General features: G+C 47.4%; 1 protein-coding gene across 1 annotated transcript in view; it reads left to right on the forward strand.

Moving 5' to 3' along the window:
• The window catches only part of B4galnt2 (beta-1,4-N-acetyl-galactosaminyltransferase 2), a 30,026-nt gene extending 12,478 nt beyond the window's left edge, over positions 1 to 17,548 (forward strand). Inside the window, exons 2-11 of the mRNA XM_042673873.1 lie at positions 1,947 to 2,147; positions 3,494 to 3,631; positions 4,963 to 5,069; positions 5,896 to 5,933; positions 9,512 to 9,692; positions 13,033 to 13,119; positions 14,299 to 14,486; positions 15,157 to 15,297; positions 16,107 to 16,326; positions 16,892 to 17,548. Of these exons, the coding sequence (XP_042529807.1) occupies positions 1,947 to 2,147; positions 3,494 to 3,631; positions 4,963 to 5,069; positions 5,896 to 5,933; positions 9,512 to 9,692; positions 13,033 to 13,119; positions 14,299 to 14,486; positions 15,157 to 15,297; positions 16,107 to 16,326; positions 16,892 to 17,097 (1,507 nt within the window). The 3' untranslated portion in view covers positions 17,098 to 17,548. The remainder of the gene's footprint in view (positions 1 to 1,946; positions 2,148 to 3,493; positions 3,632 to 4,962; positions 5,070 to 5,895; positions 5,934 to 9,511; positions 9,693 to 13,032; positions 13,120 to 14,298; positions 14,487 to 15,156; positions 15,298 to 16,106; positions 16,327 to 16,891) is intronic.
• The last annotated feature ends 1,257 nt before the right edge of the window (positions 17,549 to 18,805 follow it).

Consider the following 18,805-nt stretch of genomic DNA (forward strand, 5'->3'; position numbering starts at 1 on the left):
CACACACACACACACACACACACACACACACACACACACACAGCACACTTAGAATAATCCATGCATTTTCCTCTTGTGTGCTAAGATTAGAGTCCAAGATCTTGAGCAAACTAAGCAAGTGTTCTATCTCTCTATACTCCCATTCTGGAACTTTCTTTTTTTCTTTCTTTCTTTTCTCTTTCTTCCTTCCTTTTTTTCTTTTTCTTTTCTTTTCTTTTTCTTGCCAGTCCTGGGGCTTGAACTTGGGGCTAGGGCACTGTCCCTGAGCTTCTTTTTCTCAAGGCTAGCACTCTACCACTTGAGCCATAGCACCACTTCTGGCTTTTTTCTGTTTATGAGGATCCTGAGAACTCCAACCCAGGGCTTTATGCATGCTAGGCAAGCACTCTACCACTAACCCACATTCCCAGCCCTTCATGGAATATTCTATACTATTTTTTTTTTCTTTGCTGGTTCTGGGACTCAAACTCTGGACCTGGGCATTGTCCTCTGATCTCCTTTTGCTCAAAGATAACTCTACCACTTGAGCCACAGTGCCACCTATGGCTTTTTTCTGTGATAAGAGTCAGACTTTTCTGCCTGGGGTAGCTTTGAACTGCAATCCCCAGATTTCAGCCTCCTGTGTAGCTAGGATTATAGGTATGAGCCACCTGTTGCCTGCCTGGCTCTATAATAGTTTTTAGCTCGGCACTGGTGGCTCATGCCTGTAATCCTAGCGACTTAGGAGGCTGAGATCTGGGGATTGCAGTTCAAAGCCAGCACAGCAGGGGAAATCCATGAGACTCCCAGAAGGTAGAGCTGTGGCTCATTAAGTACAGAGCCAGCCTTGAGTGGAAATAGCTAAGGACATCACCCAGGCCTTGAATTCAAGCCCCAGAAATGGCACAAAAACAAAAGAAGAAAAGAAAAAGGAAAAAGAAAAGAAAAAATTGAAACAGTTTTGCTACATGCCCAGGCTGTCTACCCAATTCACAAATATTCAGTACCAGCATCATGACTGCTAGGATTTCAGGTGTGCACCACCATGCCTAGCTAAAAAATAGTATATATACAATATATATGTGTGTGTGTGTGTATATATATATATATATATATGTTATGTGTGTGCCTAATCTGGGACTTGAATTCAGGCATTGAGCTCTTTGCTTGGTTTTTTGCTCAAGGTTGGTGCTCTACCACTTGAGCCACATCTGCACATCTGGCTTTTGTGGGTAATTGGAGGTAAGAGTCTCTTGGATTTGTCTGTTCAGGCTGACTTGTGAAGAAAGGATTTGGTAAGCTCCAGAAAAGTCTTATTGTCCTTAGATGATTACTTTTTTTTTTGGGGGGGGGGGGTCCGGTCGTAGGGCCTGAACTCTGGGCCTGGGCACTGTCCCTCGGCTCTTCAGCTCAAGGCTAGTGCTCTATCACTTGAGCCACAGCACCACTTCTGGCTTTTTTCTTTTTCTTTTGCTTATGTGGTGCTGAGGAATCAAACCCAGGGCCTCAGGCATGCAAGGCAAGCGCTCTACCACTGAGCCACCTTCCCAGCCCCAGATGATTACTTCTTGATTTCCCTTGATTGTGTCCACATTTGATTTATTTTGGCTTATATTTAACATCTTCATTAGATTTGAATGCTCACTGGTTTTTTATTTACCTTGTGTTCACATCTGATTTGCTTTCTACTTTGTTAAGATTAATTGCGTGCACCTTGTGTGGTTTGGGGGTTTATAAGCTGCATGTTAATTGTATTCAAGGTAGTAGAGCTTTGCTCCAATAAAGATTCCAAATTCAGCCCTTCTTTTTGGTGGCTTCTCTGTTCTCGGGACCGGATCTACCATACAACACTTGGAACTGTGATCATTAGATCTCATCCTCCTGAGAGGCTGGGATTACAGGCATGAGCCATTGGAGCCTGGCAAGGAGAAGAACTTAATGTACTTTGCTTGTTTGTGTCCCACCAGGTTCAGATGCCGATGGCTCCTCAAGATATCAGTGTTAAGTTTAGGACTTGGACTTGTTTTATTTATATTCAGCAGTGTGTTCCTCCAAGCAGAGTTCCACAGCTTCAAGTCAGAGCTGCCTCCGCCTGCTTCCAGTGGCCCAATGCAGAAATTGCTACCTGAGGAGCATCTCAGGAGGCTCTTCAGCTACGAGGGGATCTGGTGAGGGAGTGCTCTTTCTCTGTCTCTCACTGCAGTCCTCCTTGCCTTCTCTTCCTTACTCCCCCTGGGGTGGATTAGGCTCTTCCATGCCCTTTCTGCAGTTTGCCCCTTCCTAACCTGGGCCAGTTTCCTGTTGTATATTCCAGACGAGGACTGGTTGGTGTACACAGTCTCTGTTCTTTGTAGTACTCTGCAAAATCTCTTAAAGCTCTGGAGGGCTGTGTGGCCAAGACCAGAGGGAAAACATTGTCCTGTGTGTGTGTGCATGCTTACGTACTGGGGTTTGAAATCAGGGCTTAGGTACTGTCGTTTGTTTTTTCACTCGAGGCTGGAGGTTGTACTCATTTGAGCCACACCTCCACTATCAGCGATTTGCTGGTCAGTTAGAGATGAGTCTTATAGACTTTTTTGGGGGGGAGGGGGGGGGGACTGGGCTGGTTTGGAGCTGTGATTCATGTCTCAACCTCCTGAGTAGTTAGGATTACTGAGCCACAGGCTCATGGATTCAATTTTAAAGAAGCTGGGTACAAGGGGGGGTGGGGAAGGGTAACAATGCTCAATAGGAAATGTACTTAAGCTGGGCACCGGTGGCTCATGCCTGTAATCCTAGCTACTCAGGAGGCTGGGGTCTGAGGATCGTGGTTCAAAGCCAGCCCGGGCAAGAAAGTCCATGAAACTCTTATCTCCAATAAACCATGAGAAAACCAGAAATGGTGCTGTAGCTCAAGTGGTAGAGTGCTGTAGCTCAAGTGGTAGAGCCTTGAGCTTAAGAGCTGAGGGACAGCGCTCAGGCCCAGAGTTCAAGCCCCATGATGCACCAAAAAAAAAAAAAAAAATGTACTTATTACCTTATTCATGTAACTGTAACCCCTCTATTCAGTATCTTTAATATATATATATATGCTGGGTACAGAGGATGATTTAAGAGAGGGCCTTGGGCTGGGAAGAATGTGGCTTAATGGTAGAGTGCTTGCCTAGCATGCATGAAACCCTGGGATTCCATTCCTCAGTACCACATAAAAGCCGGAAGTGGCACTGTGGCTCTAACGGTAGAGTGCTAGCCTTGAGCAAAAGCAGCTCAGGGACAATGCCCAGGTCCTGAGTTCAAGCCCCAGGACTTGAAAATTAAAGGGAGGGGCAGTATTCCTCTCTACTTTCCTTCTTTCTTTTTTCCCTTCTTCCCTCCCTTTCAATGTCTCTAGAAGGGGGCACTGCAGGGTCTCAACCAATTAAGATAGCTGGGGATGTGAAGAAGAGATTTTTCAAGGTGAATGCCACACTTGGGGAGACTTCACCCAATTGCCCACCTACTCGGCCCTTGGTTACAATTCTCTTGTTTGTTTTAGGCTCTTCCCTCAAAATCAGTGCCAATGTAGAACCCATGGAAAACAACAAGGATATAACTTTAAGAGCGCCTACAATGAGAAGGAACTCCCAGAGGTGGATGCCAGGAGACAGGCTGAGTTTGAGCACTTTCAGCGGAGGTAATGAGGCCCTCAGGAGAGCAAATGCAAATGCACATCCTCTATGTCCTGAGGAAGCGAGGGGTCCTGAGGAAAAAGGGCGAGACTTTCCCCTCTTGAGAGGCCCTGGGAAGTCACTGCTTATATAAGGGAAGGCAATTGAAATTGTACTCATGGCCACAGGGAGTGAGTGCCTAAATGGAGATTGTCCGTCTCCCATCTCCACCTCCTTCCATGGCTGATTTTGGAGAATTGTAAGTCTATTCTATCTTCATACTAATTATAGGAAAATAATCCCCCCCAAATTGTAGGACACCACCACCATTAAAAAATTGATGGGTGGGGCTGGGAAGGTGGCTCAGTGGTAGAGTGCTTGCCTTGTATGCATGAGGTCCTGGGTTCGATTCCTCAGCACCACAAAAGCCAGAAGTGGCGCCGTAGCTCAAGTGGTAGAGCGCTTGCCTTGAGCTGAAGAGCTCAGGGACAGTGCCCAGGCACTGAATTCAAGCCCCAGGACTGGCCAAAAAGAAATATTGAACTGTCAACTGACAAGCCAGTAAAATTAAAAATGACTCCCTGTACCTTGAGGGGATAAGTGAGGTTAGGAGAAATGGAGGAGGACAATGGGAGTGGTGACAAGATATAGTCACAAACTGATGTGTTGAATTGAAACCATTTTGGTTTTATTTCTGCCGGTACTGGGGCCTGAACTCAGGGCATGGGCACAGTCCCTGAGCCTCTTTGTGTTCAAGGCTCTGCCACTTGAGCCACAGTACCACTTCCTGCTTTCCCTGAGTAGTTAATTGGAGATAAGAGTCTCACCACTTTCCTGCCCAGGCTGACTTTGAATGGTGTTCCTCATCTCAACCTCCTGAGTAGCTAGGATGACAGGTGTGTGCTACTGGCAGCTGGATCTTTTTCTGTGTGTGTGCTGGTCCTGGGCTTAAACTCAGGGCCTGGGTGCTGTCCTTGAGCTTTTGTGTTCAGGCTAGCTCTCTACCACTTGAGCCACAGCTTCACTTCTTGTTTTTTGGTGTTTAATTGGAGATAAGATTCTCATGGCAAGGCTTTGAACTGTGATCCTCAGATCTCAGCCTTCTGAGTAACTAAGATTACAGGTGTGAGCCACTGGCGCTCAGCTTATTATTTTTTCTTATTTATTGTGATTTGTAATTTTTTTCTGTGTTTTGTTGTATGCTGTCTCATACCTTTGTGAACTAGGGTTTGGAGAAGTGGTAAAGTCATAGAGTTGTGGAAGGACAGACATCAACAGTGTACTTCTGATTTCTCAGTGTTGTCAGGGCCAGGGTCTGTGCACTGGGGCAGATGCTCACCTTTGCGTTCTCCTGCAGAGAAGGTCTGCCTCGCCCACCACCTCTGCTGGCTAAGCCCAACCTCCCCTTTGGATACCCAGTGCATGGAGTAGAAGTGATGCCCTTGCACACAATTCCCATCCCAGGTAGGTTCAGCTGCATCCTGGCAGGTGGTGGGAAATGTTCTGATCCCTTTTAGGCAAAAGGAGGGGGAGAACGCTGAGTGCCGGTGGCTCAGGCCTGTAATCCTAGCTACTCAGGAGGCTGAGATCCGAGGATTGCGGATCAAAGCCAGCCCAGGCAGGAAAGTCTGCGAGGCTCTTATCTCCAATTTACTACTCAAAAAGGGGAAGTAAACTGTGGCTCAAGTGGTGAGTGCTAGCCTTGAGCTGAAGAGCTCAGGGACAGTGCCCAGGCCCTGAATTCAAGCCTCATGACCGACCAAAGAAGAGGGGAGCAGACATCACTGCATACCTGCAGAGAATGGCCGCAGCCGCAGATCTACTGATGGCCCTGGGAGCAAGCAAATGTAGGCCACCACTCTAGACATGAGTGACATTTGAAAAGATGTTTGTGTGTGTGTGTGTGTGTGTGTATGTGTGTGTGTGTGTGTGTGTGTGTGTGTGTGTGTGTTCACGCATGCGCTGCTACTAGGGCTTAAATGCAGGGCCTGCATACTGTCCTTTCATTTTTTTTTTTCTGTTCAAGGTTGGTGCACTACCATTTGAGCCACAGCTCTACTTCTAGCTTTTTTTTGGTGGTTAATTAGAGATGAGTCATATGGACTTCCTGCCTGAGCTGGCTTCAAACTGTAATGCTCAGAGCTCAGCCTCCTGAGTAGCTAGGATTACAAGTGTGCGCTCCTGGCTCCAAGGGACTCAAGGAAGTGCAGGAGAGCGGTAAGGGAGAACCTTAAGGTGCCTTGGTGTCCTCTCAGATAGCACTGTTTGTTCTTTTCCTTGTGTCCCCCAGGTCTCCTGTATGAAGGGCCTGATGCCCGAGTGTATGAGGTAAGAGCATCTCCACTTCCTAAATCCTGTCCTCATTCCCCTGACTGGCTGCTCCAGGTTTTTTTCCCCCCAACTCCTGAGGCTTGAATTAGGGGCCTGGGCACTGTCCCTGAGCTTCTTTTTTTTTTGTCGGTCGTGGGGCTTGAACTCTGGGCCTGGGCGCTGTCCCTCAGCTCTTCCGCTCAAGGTGAGCGCTCTACCACTTGAGCTACAGCGCCACTTCTGGTTTTCTGGTGGTTTACTGGAGATAGGAGTCTCACGGTCTCTCCTGCCGGGGCTGGCTTTGAACCGCGATCCTCAGATCTCAGCCTCCTGAGTAGCTAGGATTACAAGTGTGAGCCACCAGCGCCCGGCCTGAGCTTCTTTTGCTCAAGGCTACTAGCACTCTACCACTTGAGCCACAACTCCACTTCTAACTTCTTTTCTAATTTATTAGAGATAAGAGTCTCCTGACCAGGCTGGCTTGGGACTATGATCATCAGTTCTCAGCCTGCTTACAGTTTTTTGTTTTTGCTTTGTTTTTGTTTTGTTGGTTATGGGCTTGAACTCAAGGCCTAAGTACTGTCCCTGAGCCCTTTTGCTCAAGGCTAGCCCTCTACCATTTTGAACCACAGCTTCAGTTCTGGTTTTCTGGTGGCTAATTGGAGATAAGAGTCTCAGGGACTTTCCTGTGCATGCTGGCTTCAAACTGGATCCTCAGATCTCAGCCTCCAGAGTAGCTAGGATTATAGGTGTGAGCCACTAGTTATACACAGTTTTTTTTTTTGTTTGTTTGTTTGTTGGTTGGTCATGGGGCTTAAACTCTGGGCCTGGGTGCTGTCCCTCAGCTCTTCAGCTCAAAGCAAGTGTTCTACCACTTGAGCCACAGCACCACTTCTGGTTTTCTGAGTGGTTTATTGGAGATAAGAGTCTCATAGAGTTTCCTGCCCAGGCTGGCTTTGAACTGCGATCCTCATATCTCAGCCTTCTGAGTAGCTAAGATTACAGGCTTGAGCCACCAACGCCTAGCTTGTGGACAGTTTTTGACTGAACCCATATCCTTGTCTAGATGAAATATTATGTGAGTCCAAGGAGGACCTGGGCAGGAGGCAGGGCCTGAGTTTTTCAGTCACAGGGGTGGCTGGAGGGAGGATTTCAAAGACCATGTGAAACAGTGGTCCATTCTTGGGGAGTTTCAGTCCAGCCCCCGACCCCCTCTAATACCCCTCCCCCCAAATGTTTGCGAGACTCTATTTCATCCAGTGGCTGGGCATGGTAGTACACACTTGTCATTCCAGCAATGCAGGGAAGGAATGTCAGAACAATCTATCAAGTTTGAGTTACTCGTGAGCCTTTCTAGCAAGGTGACCAATCAAGCAGCTGGATCTTAGAAGAGATAAACTGGGACTGGGAATGTGGTTTAGTGGTAGAGTGCTTGCCTTGCAAGCATGAGGCTCTGGTTTTGATTCCTCAGCACCACATAAACACATAAATAGTGTTGTGTTGTGGCTCAAGTGGTAGAGCTCTAGCCTTGAGCACAGAGAGGCTTAGGGACAGAGGCCAGGCCCTGAGTTCAAGCCCCAGGACCAGCAAAAAAAACAAAAACAAAAACAAAAAACAGAAAGAAATAAACTGGGCTGAGTGAGGCTGTGATCTGAGGATTTCTTTTCAAAGCAGGAAAGTCCATGAGAGTCTTATCTCCAATTAACCACTAGAAAACCAGAAGTAGGGGCTGGGAAGGTGGCTCAGTGGTAGAGCGCTCGCCTTGAGCTGAAGAGCTGAGGGACAGCGCCCAGGCCCAGAGTTCAGGCCCCACGACCAACCAAAAAAAGAAAAAAAAAGAAAAAGAAAAAGAAAACTAGTAATGGAGCTATGGGTCAAAGTGGTAGAGTGCTAACCTTCAGCTGAAGAGCTCAGGGACAGCGCCCAGTCCCTGAGATCAAGCCCCATGGCTGAAAAAAAGTAAAGTAAAAAGAAAGCGATAAACTGGAAACCTGCAATGGATGACCTATAAAGTGAAGATGGACTTCTCTAGCAAGGATATATGCTACAAGGTGGGGTGGGGGGTGGGGAAAGGTGGTAAACTGGAAAACTCCTTTGGAAGTTGGAGTGAGGTGGAGGAAGGGTTGACATGCAGAAGTAAAAGCAGTAGCACAGGTGGCAGCTTGGGAAACTGAGGCAGGAGCCAGCATTGAGCCCAGGAGTTCAAGTCTAGCCTGGGAAAGAAACATAATGAGAACGGATCCCCAACCAATTGCTGGACTAAGAAGAAACCTAACAAGATGGTGTCTACAAGCCAAACGTTCGCAGGGATGGAGTCTTTAGACTTATAGGTCCCCAAATCTTGAGGTGAAGAGGCTAGAGGTGCAAACCCCTGCAGAGCCAGTTTTCTTATATCTCTGGGGTGCCTCTGATGCTAGTATTCTTTGCCCCCTGCTGGCCAGGCTGGGGACTTGCATTTCCTGAGAGCAGATAGGTTCCCAATCCCTACAATTCAGCAATATCCTGGTTGAGTGATTGTTAAATGTGTATAAAGTATCACTTGGGCCAGGAATCAATGGCTCATGCCTGCAATCCTAGCTACTCAGGGGGCTGAGATCTGAGGATTGTGGTTGGAGGCCAACTGGGGCAGGAAACTGTGACTCTTTTGTTGTTGTTGTTGGTAGTTGTGGGGCTTGAACTCTGGGCCTGGGTGCTGTCCCTGAGCTCTTCAGCTCAAGCTGAGCGCTCTACCACTTGAGCCACAGTGCCACTTCTGTTTTTTTTGGTTAATTGGAAATAAGAGTCTTATAGACTTTACTGCCCGGGCTGGCTTTGAACAACGATCCTCTCAGATCTCAGCCTCTTTAAGTAGTTAGGATTACAGGTGTGAACCACCAGTGCCCGGCCTCTATGAGACTCTTATCTCCAATGAACTACTCAAAAACAAAGCTGAAAGTGGCACTGTGGCTCAAGTGATAGAGCACTGGCCTTGAGCAAAAGAAGCTCAGGAGGGGCTGAGAATGTGCCTTCATGGTAGAGTACTTGCCCAGCATGCATGAAGCCCTGAGTTCAATTCCTTAGTACTACACAAGCAGAAAAGCTCAAAGTGGTGCTGGGGTTCAAGTGGTAGAGTGCTAGCCTTGAGCAAAAGAAGCTCAGGGACAGTGCCCGGGATCTGAGTTCAAGCTACAGGACTGGCAAAAAAAAAAAAAAAAGCCCAGGAACAGCGCCCAGGCCCAGAGTTCAAGCCCCAGGTCTGGCAAAAATAAGTGAATAAATAAAAACATAAAGTGTCACTTGGGAATAATAAGGATGTTCTAAAGATTGATGATGGTGATTCACGGTACAGCTTTTTGGGGGACTGGTACCGGGGCTTGATCTTAGGGACTTGTACTCTTCTTTGGCTTTTTCACTCAAGGCTGGTGCTCTGCTGCTTGAGAAACAGCTCCAATTCTGGCTTCTGGGTGCTTAATTGGAGATAAGCGTCTTTAAGATCTGTCTGTCCAAGCTGGCTTTTGAGCCTTGATTCTCAGATCTCAGCCTCCTAAGTAGCTAGGATTACAGGCATGAGCCACTGGTGGCTGACAATAATGTGAGTATACTTATTGCCACCCTAGGTCACCTTGAAAGCTTCTCTGGGGAAACTAAACACCCTTGCTGACATCCCATACGATGTGGTGCAGGGCAGAGGCCAGAAACAGATGACCATCTTGACCAGGGATCGGAAGATTTTGAATTTTGTCCTCCAACACGTGACATACACCAGCACAGACTACCAGCACAACAGGGTAGACATGGGTAAGAGCTTTTGATTGTGCAGTGCTTAGGGAGTTAGAAAACACCTCTGGGCCCAGTCGAAATCTTCTGGGAAGCCTAACCTGCTTTCAAGATTCTTCCCTTGCAACTAGGAAGCAGTGCTGTAGCTCAAGTGGTAGAGCACTAGCCTTGAGCTGAAGAGTGCAGCAACTGTCCACAGGCCCAAAGTTCAAGCCCCACTATTGGTCCTACCCTCCCCATCCAAAACAACAACAACAACAAAGAGTCTCATGGACTTTTCTGCCCAGGCAGGCTTCAAACCACAATCTTTAGATTTCAGCCTTCTGAGTACCTAAGATTACAGGCATGAGCAACTAGTGCTAGGCTCCTTCTACTTTATTTAGCCAGGTGCTGATGGCTCATGCCTGTAATCCTAGTTACTTAGGATGCTGAGGTCTGAGGATCGAGGTTCAAAGCCAGCCCAGGCAGAAAAGTCTGTGAAACTTTTATCTCTAATAAACCACTAGAAAACCAGAAGTGGCGCTGTGGCTCAAGTGCTGGAGTGCTAGCCTTGAGCTGAAGAGCTGATGGACAGCGCCCAGGCTCAGAGTTCAAGCCCCATGACCGACTTAAAAAAAAAAAAAAAAAGGGAGCTGGGAAGGTGGCTCAGTGGTAGAGTGCTTGCCTTGCATGCATAAGGCCCTGGGTTCAATTCCTCAGCACCACATAAGCAGAAAAAGCTGGAATGGCGCTGTGGATCAAGTGGTAGAGCACTACCAAAAAAAAAAGAAGAAGAGGATTCTTCCCTTGCATCTGTTTTGAAGCCCAGACACTTAGCTTCCCGATTACAATCCCTAATACCATCTTTATATTGCAAAGAGCCTCACAGAGTCACTCAAGGAGGAAGCAGATGATTCACACTGCTCACTTTGTACCTTGTGGACACTCAGCGGAAACCAAGTGTGTTGGTCAAGGGCTGGGGAGATACAGCTTGGTGGTAGAGCACTTGTTTGACTTACTATATCAAATACCAAAGACCAGGTTTACTTTGGCCTACAGCCTTGGAGATTTCATTCCATGGTGGGTTGGCCTCTGCTTTTTGCAGGAGATACAGCAAAATCACATGGCCAGGAAGCAAAAGAGGACAGAAGAGGAAGGGGCTAGGTCTCATGGTCCTCTTTATTGTAGACACGTCCACAATAGCTGAAAGGTCTCCCACCATGCTCTACCTCCTAATAGCATCATGCTGGCAAACAAATCTTTACTACACAGACCTTTGTTTTGATTTTTTTTTCGGGTCCGGTCGTGGGGCCTGAACTCCGGGCCTGGGCGCTGTCCCTCAGCTCTTCAACTCAAGGCTAGTGCTCTACCACTTAAGCCACAGCACCACTTCCGGCTTTTTTTCTTTTTGCTTATGTGGTGCTGAGGAATCGAACCCAGGGCCTCAGGCATGCAAGGCAAGCGCTCTACCACTGAGCCACCTTCCCAGCCCAACTACACAGACCTTTGGTGAATACTCCAAACCATAGCACCATCTAATTCTGTTAGTCATTGTCTTCAAATCACAAAGCTGAAGTCTCCAGCTGAGAGGGAGCGAGTCTGTGCATCTATATCTTGTCTTGGGCACTAGTGGAAAGAGAAGATGTAGGAGGGAATCCCAATTCCAAGGGCATGATTTTTCTCCTCCTTTTTCTCCTCACTCTAGTCATTCCTGGCATAACAACTTCTGCTTGCTTTTCTTCCTTCCTTCCTTCCTTCTTTCCTTCCTTCCTTCCTTCCTTCCTTCCTTCCTTCCTTCCTTTCTCCTTCCTTCCTTCCTTCCTTCCTTCATCTCTCTCTCTCTCTCTTTCTTTTTTTTTTAGGGGTGTCCGGTCGTGGGGCCTGAACTCTGGGCCTGGGCGCTGTCCCTCAGCTCTTCAGCTCAAGGCTAGTGCTCTACCACTTTAGCCACAGCACCACTTCCAGCTTTTTTCTTTTTGCTTATGTGGTGCTGAGGAATCGAACCCAGGGCCTTGAGCATGCAAGGCAAGTGCTCTACCACTAAGCCACCTTCCCAGCCCCTCTCTCTTTCTTTTTGTTGGTCATGGGTCTTGAACTCTGGGTCTGGGTGCTGTCCCTCAGCTCTTCAGCTTGAGGCTAGCACTCTACCATTTGAGCCACAGTGCCACTTCCGACTTGTTCTGTTTATGTGGTGCTGAGGAATCAAACCCAGGGCCTCATGCATGCGAGGCAAACACTACCACTGAGCCACCTTCCCAGCCCAATTCTGCTAACTTCTTTCAAGTCAGCTTAAAAAAAAAAAATACCCCTTTCTTGCTGGACACCAGTGATTCATGGCTATAATCCTAGCTACTCAGGAGGTTGAGATCTGAGGATTAAAGGTCAAAACCAGCTTGGGTAGGAAAGTCTGTGAACTTCTTTTTGGTGGTTGTTGTTGGTCATGGGGCTTGAACTCTGGACCTGAGCACTGCCCCTCAGCTCTTCAGCTCAAGGCTAGCACTCTACCACTTGAGCCCCAGTACCACTTTGGGTTTTCTGGTGGTCTATTGGAGATAAGAGTTTCATGGCTTTTCCTGCCCGGGCTGGCTTTGAACTGTGATCCTCAGATCTCAGACGCCTGAGTAGCTAGGATTACAGGCATGAGCCACCAGTGCCCGGCTTCTGTGGACTTTTTTTTTTTTTTTGCCAGTCCTGGGCTTGAACTCAGGGCCTGGGCACTGTCCTTGACCTTCTTGTGCTCAAGGCTAGCCCTCTACCACTTGAGCCACAGCACCCCTTCTGGCTTTTTCTGTTTATGTGGTACTGAGGAATGGAACCGAGGGGCTCATGCATGTGAGGCAAGCCCTCTACCACTGAGCCACCTTCCCAGCCCCCAGTTTCATATTTAGAAAACCTCCCTTTAGAAAATGACCCTGTGAGGGGCTGGGCTGTGTGTGCCTAGCATGCATGAGGCCCTGGGTTTGATTCCTCAGCACCACTTAAGCAGAAAAAGCTGGAAGTAGTGCTATGGTTCAAGTGGTAGAGCACTAGACTTGTGCTGAAGAGCTGAGGGACAGTGCTCAGGCCCAGAGTTCAGGCACCATGACCACCACCACTAACAACAACAAAAAGATAAAAAGAAAATGACCCTGTGTGACAAGATATGGTGGTTTTCTCATTATGATCCCTCCCCACATAATCTCACAGGAGAGGAAATAAGGGTTTAAGAGATAAACAGCAGGTTGTCCTGAGGACACACATCAGGAGCCTTAGGCTGGGAGGGAGTAGAGGGAGGTCCTTACATCTCATCTCAGCCGGGCTTTCTTATCAGCTACCTGGGGCCAGCGTGGACTCTATTTCAGATATAATGCTACCTGAACTCTAACCTTTCTCCTCCCTCCAGTGAGCTTGGAGTGCCAGTCCTCAGTAGCCAAGTTTCCTGTGACCATCCGCTATCCTGTCATCCCCAAGTTATACGACCCTGGCCCAGGTAAGGCTGCTCGCTGTCCTGGGGGCTCCACAACAGCATCCTGTAGAGCTACTGGTGAACTTCAAAGAGGGCTCACCCCTGAGATGAAGGAATATTGATCAAAACAAGGGACGGATCCGATTCCTGACCAAAAGATTTAGAAGCTCTATTCCTCCAATGTTGATAATTAGATTTAACTTACTGTGTGTGCATTAATTACTGTTTCATTTCTGCAACCAATACTTGAGAGGGACAATCTTAAGGAAGAAAGATTTCTTTTGGCTCATGATTTCAGAGGGCTCAATCCATTGCTGGAGTCAGGTTGGGATGAGGCTGAAAACATCATTGAAGAGGGTGTGGTGGAGATGATATGGGGACACTGGCATTGTAATCCTAGCTAGTCGGGAGGCTGAGATCTGAGGATTGCGGCTCAAAGCCAGTCCACAATCAATAGGAAATGTACTCATTACTTTGCTCATGTTACTGTAACCCCTCTGTACAGCATTTTTACAATAAAAAATGTATACACACACACAAAGCCAGTCCACACAGAAAACTCTTATCTCTGATCCATAAAAAGCTGGAAGTGGAGCTGTGGCTCAAGAGGTAGAATGCCAACCTTGAGTGGAAAAAGCCAAGGTACTGAGTTTGAGCCCAGTATTGGCACAAATTAAAAAATTAAATAAACCTCTTGGCAGCTGGGATGGAGCTTAGTGTACATGAGGTTGTGGGTTTGATCCCCAACACTCCAAAAACCAAACAAGGCTGGAGGTATGGCTCAAATAGTACAGTGCTTACCTTATAAGCATAAGATCCTGCTGGGCACTGGTGGCTCACACTTGTAATCCTAACTACTTAGGAGGCTGAGATCTGAGATCACAGTTCAAAGCCAGCCCGGGCAGGAAAGACCATGAGACTCCTATCTCCAATAAACCACCAGAAAACCAGAAGTGGCGCTGTAGCTCAAGTGGTAGAGCGCTCGCCTTGAGCTGAAGAGCTGAGGGACAGCACCCAGGCCCAGAGTTCAGGCCCCACAGACCGGACCCAAAAAAAAAAAAAAAAAAAAAAAGTAAAATGAAAAACAAAACCTATAACCAACCAGCCAACCAAAACCAACCAGAATAAAACAAACCAAGACAGAGAGGTTTCTGTGACCTAGCTCTGGCAACTGCCGCCCTTCTCCCCCTTTATTTTATCTAGAGAAGAAGCTCAGAAACTTGGTGACTATTGCCACCAAGACTTTCCTCCGTCCCCACAAGCTTCTGGACCTGCTCAAGAGTATTCGAGAGTATTACCCGGACTTGACAGTAATCGTGGCTGATGACAGTGAAAAGCCCATGGAAATTAAAGACGAGTATGTGGAGTATTACATCATGCCCTTTGGGAAGGTATGCTCCTCTCAGCTTGAGGAACACCTGCCTCCTGGGGCAGGAGGGCCCCAGAGTCAGACTTTACCTTGGATGTGGCTGCTTCCGTGGTCTTCTTGAGGAAGCAGAGTCCACCAGTGGGAGGGGGCGGGGCCTGTTTTCTGAGGCCCTTTACAACTTCCAGATTCAAAGAGACATGGGTCACCTTCACTTTTCTCCATGAAGGGAGTGGTCGTAAAGAGACAAGGGTCACCTTCACTTTTCTCCATGAAGGGAGTGGTCGTAAAGAGACAAGGGTCACCTTCACTTTTCTTCACAAAGGGAGTGGTCATATCCTCTTACCTCGTATTTGGCATGGAAGTTGATAAGAAGAGTCTTTGTAAATGACTGGAGGCGTGTGATATCCCAGGATTCCTGCGGGACACAGAGGACACTAAGCCAAAAGGAAGACTTTTTAGATTTTTGTCTCAAACTTTGATCCATGTTTCTTGGAGCCATGGGCTCTCTTTGATTCCATTGGTTTCAACCTTGGTTGTACAATGGTCTCGCTATGCTTCCCCACATAGATTCTGACTTATTTGGGAGTGACTTAGTCTATCTGAGGAGCAGATGGAAGTTCAGGAACCACCTAGGTGGTTCTACTTTGCATCTAGGGCCAGGAACTTCTGATCAGTCCTATGCTCTTTTACAGGGTTGGTTTGCAGGGAGGAACCTGGCCATCTCTCAAGTTACAACCAAATATGTTCTCTGGGTAGATGATGACTTCCTCTTTACCAACAAGACCAAGATTGAGGTGCTGGTGGATGTCCTGGAGAAAACAGAACTGGATGTGGTAAGGACAATTCTTAGTCTGCAGTGGTGGGGAAGGGTGACAGAGGAGAGAAAAGAAAGGATTGGAGAAAACAGAGGAGCAAAAGGGGGGAGGGGCTGATGGAGGAGCCAACAGACTCCAAGGTGCAGAGCAGGGAACAGAGATCAGAAGATGCAGGGATTCTGCTTTTGCCTCTATGCTTACTTTGAGTAAACTATACCACACATCCTGCCCCCTCCCTCCCCACAATTGTTCTGCGTTTTAGATTATGTCTTTGTGTATCATTTCTGACTTCTTTCCTGGACCAAATATGCGATTAAAGACAGCAATACTTTGGTTCTGTGAACATTTTCTTTTGAAAATTATAAATAATGGTTGGGTGCATAGGCCACCTCTTACCTGTACTCAATACTCTCTCTTCATGAAAGGGAGCATGCAGTGAGCTCCTGCAGGGATGGAGGACTGCCTGTAGGGGGAGTGTGCGTGCATACACACACACACACACACACACACACACACACACACACACACACACACACACACACACACACACACACACACACACACACACACACACACACACACACACACACACACACACGGTAGACTCTTCCCAACACAGGCAATAGTGGCAGAGATTCACAGACTCATAGGACCCAACACCTGTTTGAGAAGAGTTGTAGTCACAAAGCAAAAAGTGAGTCAGGGCAAGATCATTGGATCCAGAAGAAGAGATCCAAGGAGGTACTATTCTTGGAGGAACAATCCCTGAAAGCTTCCTGGAAGAGGCAGGATGGATAATTGTGTCTTCATTTTTGTTCCCTGGCTAGGTGGGTGGCAGTGTGCAGGGAAACGTGTACCAGTTCAAGCTGTTGCTTGAGCAGGGTGAGAATGGGGACTGTATTCACCGAAGGCCGGGGGCCTTCCAGCGCCTCAACGGCTTCCCCAGCTGCGTGGTGACTGGTGGTGTTACCAACTTCTTCTTGGCCCACACAGAGCGACTCCAAAGAGTTGGCTTTGATCCCCGACTGCAACGAGTGGCTCATTCAGGTAAGGATGAGGAAACAAGCTGGGGTTGGGGGTCGATCCTGGAAGCTTGTCCTTGCAAAAGACCACCCCAGTGGGTCTCACTACCCCATCTCCTCAGATTAAGGCCCTCTTGGTCTTTGCTTCCCAGATCATTTCTCTTCTCTTCTGAGACTTCTCTTGGCTTGTTACTGTCTGAGAATCCCCTCATCTGTCCTTTTCCTACAACTCTGTCCCATCCCTCTGTCCCACCTGCTTCATTTTTCTTTTTTCAGGACTTTCCTGGAACACTGCAACTAGCCATTGCCTTTCCTCTGCCCCTCTTCTTCCTTCTGCCTGGTCTCTGCCTCTCTGCCCACACCTATCTGAGAAATGGGATTGTTTCCTCTTACCCCAATCAGTACCCCCAGGTCTGAGAAGTGGGATTGTTTGTTTCCTCTTACCCCATCAGTACCCACAGATTCTTGGATTCAAAGGGGTGGCTTTCCATGGAGTGGAGCTTCCTGTGATTATTTTCCTAGAACTGCAGGAGGCCCCTGGCTCTCTGATACAGCTGTCTTTTTTCTCCTGCTCCCTCTTTCCTTTGCAGAGTTCTTCATTGATGGACTGGGGAGCCTGCTGGTGGGCTCCTGCCCACAGGTGATGGTGAATCACCAGTCCCGACATCCATCAGCGGACCCAGAGCTGGCTGCCCTGGAGAGGAACTACAGCAAATACCGGACCAACACCAAAGCTCAGATCCAGTACAAGCTGGCTCTGCATTACTTCAAAAACCACTTCCAGTGTAGTACCTAAAGGCACATGATGCAGGGAAATGCCTATTTGACTGTCTGTGGGTATCTGGAACTGTGGAACTTGCCGGCAGGGCTACCAAAAGTAGACTCCTCCCAACATAAGCATGGACCCACACCCACTGGTGGATAGGACAAGTGGATATGGCTGTCAATGGAAGGACCAATCAAATTTTCAAGAGTATTAGAAATGGACCAATCACTGATCAGGGCAGTGGAGAACATTTCAATAACAAATTCTTTCTTATTTGTGAAACATTTGCACACAGATATCTGGCCTCATCTGATCCAATCTCATGGAAATGAATAAACAGGTTGGTGTCCTGAGACAAAAGAAAGGCTGCTGTGTGTGTGAAGAGTATTGGTGGAAATTAGCTTTGCTTTTGTGCTTGTAATAGGGCTTGAACTCAGGAACCGTGTGCTCTCCCTTAGCTTTTCCTCTCAAGGCTGGTGCACAACTGTGTGTGCCATTCCTTCACTTCTGGCTTTTTACTGGTAAATTGGAGATAAGTGTCATGAACTTTTCTGCCTAGGCTGACTTTGAACTGTGTGATCTTCCGATCAGCCTCCTGAGTAGATGAGATTATAGGCATGATCCAGTGTAGCCCAGCCTATTCATGGTTTTGTTATTGTTGTTGTATCTCTTGGACTCAAACAACAATGAAAGTCCAGGTCTTTGCCTTGAGAAGTACCTGTTTCAGACTGCATGGATTTTTGTGATCTTCCTGCCAAAACTTGGCTCCTTAATAAAATGAACACAGATAAGGCAACTGGCAGGAAAGAGCCCTGAGCACAGAGTGAGTGAACCACGCGAGCCGCTCTTTAGTCTGATCATTGTCAGCTGTTGTATGCTATTGAAACAGAATTAAAATGGATACATGCATTGAGCCTGAAATATTTCTCAGCAAATAAAACAAACAAGACCTTAAAGACAGCCATACTTAAACGTAAGTTCAAGCCCCACGACGGGACCCAAAGAAAAAAAAAAAAAGAATCTCACCCACCACATTATGGGAATTGCTCCTTTCTGAAACAAACTTTTAAAATTTTTATTGTGCCTCATAGTGTTTTCACTTTGCTAAGACTGTAAAATTTGTAAAAATTGCCTCTGACTTTAGTTTTAAAAAGTAGATTACAGTGTTTTATTCAAATAATTTCTGCTTTTATATTTTGAAAAGTTGATTTCACAGTGTGGTATTTGTTCATGATCATTTTTTTTTTTTTTTTTTTTTTTGGGTCTGGTTGTGGGGCCTGAACTCTGGGCCTGGGCGCTGTCCCTCAGCTCTTCAGCTCAAGGCTAGCGCTCTACCACTTGAGCCACAGCGCCACTTCCGGCTTTTTTCTTTTTGCTTATGTGGTGCTGGGGAATCGAACCCAGGGCCTCATGCATTGCAAAGCAAGCCCGCTCTACCACTGAGCCACCTTCCCAGCCCTCATTTTTTTTTGGGGGGGGGGTCAGGTTGTGGGGCCTGATCTCTGGGCCTGGGCACTGTCCCTCAGCTCTTCAGCTCAAGGCTAGCGCTCTACCACTTGAGCCACAGCGCCACTTCCGGATTTTTCTTTTTGCTTATGTGGTGTTAAGGAATCGAACCCAGGGCCTCACGCATGCAAGGCAAGCGCTCTACCACTGAGCCACCTTCCCAGCCTTTCATGATCATTTTTGTCCTTTATTTATTTAATTTCTTTTGTCGGTTGTGGGGCCTAAACTCTGG

The sequence above is a fragment of the Dipodomys spectabilis genome, unplaced genomic scaffold, assembly GCF_019054845.1.
Source record: "Dipodomys spectabilis isolate Male_0828 unplaced genomic scaffold, ASM1905484v1 ptg000018l, whole genome shotgun sequence".
NCBI classification, from domain to species: domain Eukaryota; kingdom Metazoa; phylum Chordata; class Mammalia; order Rodentia; family Heteromyidae; genus Dipodomys; species Dipodomys spectabilis.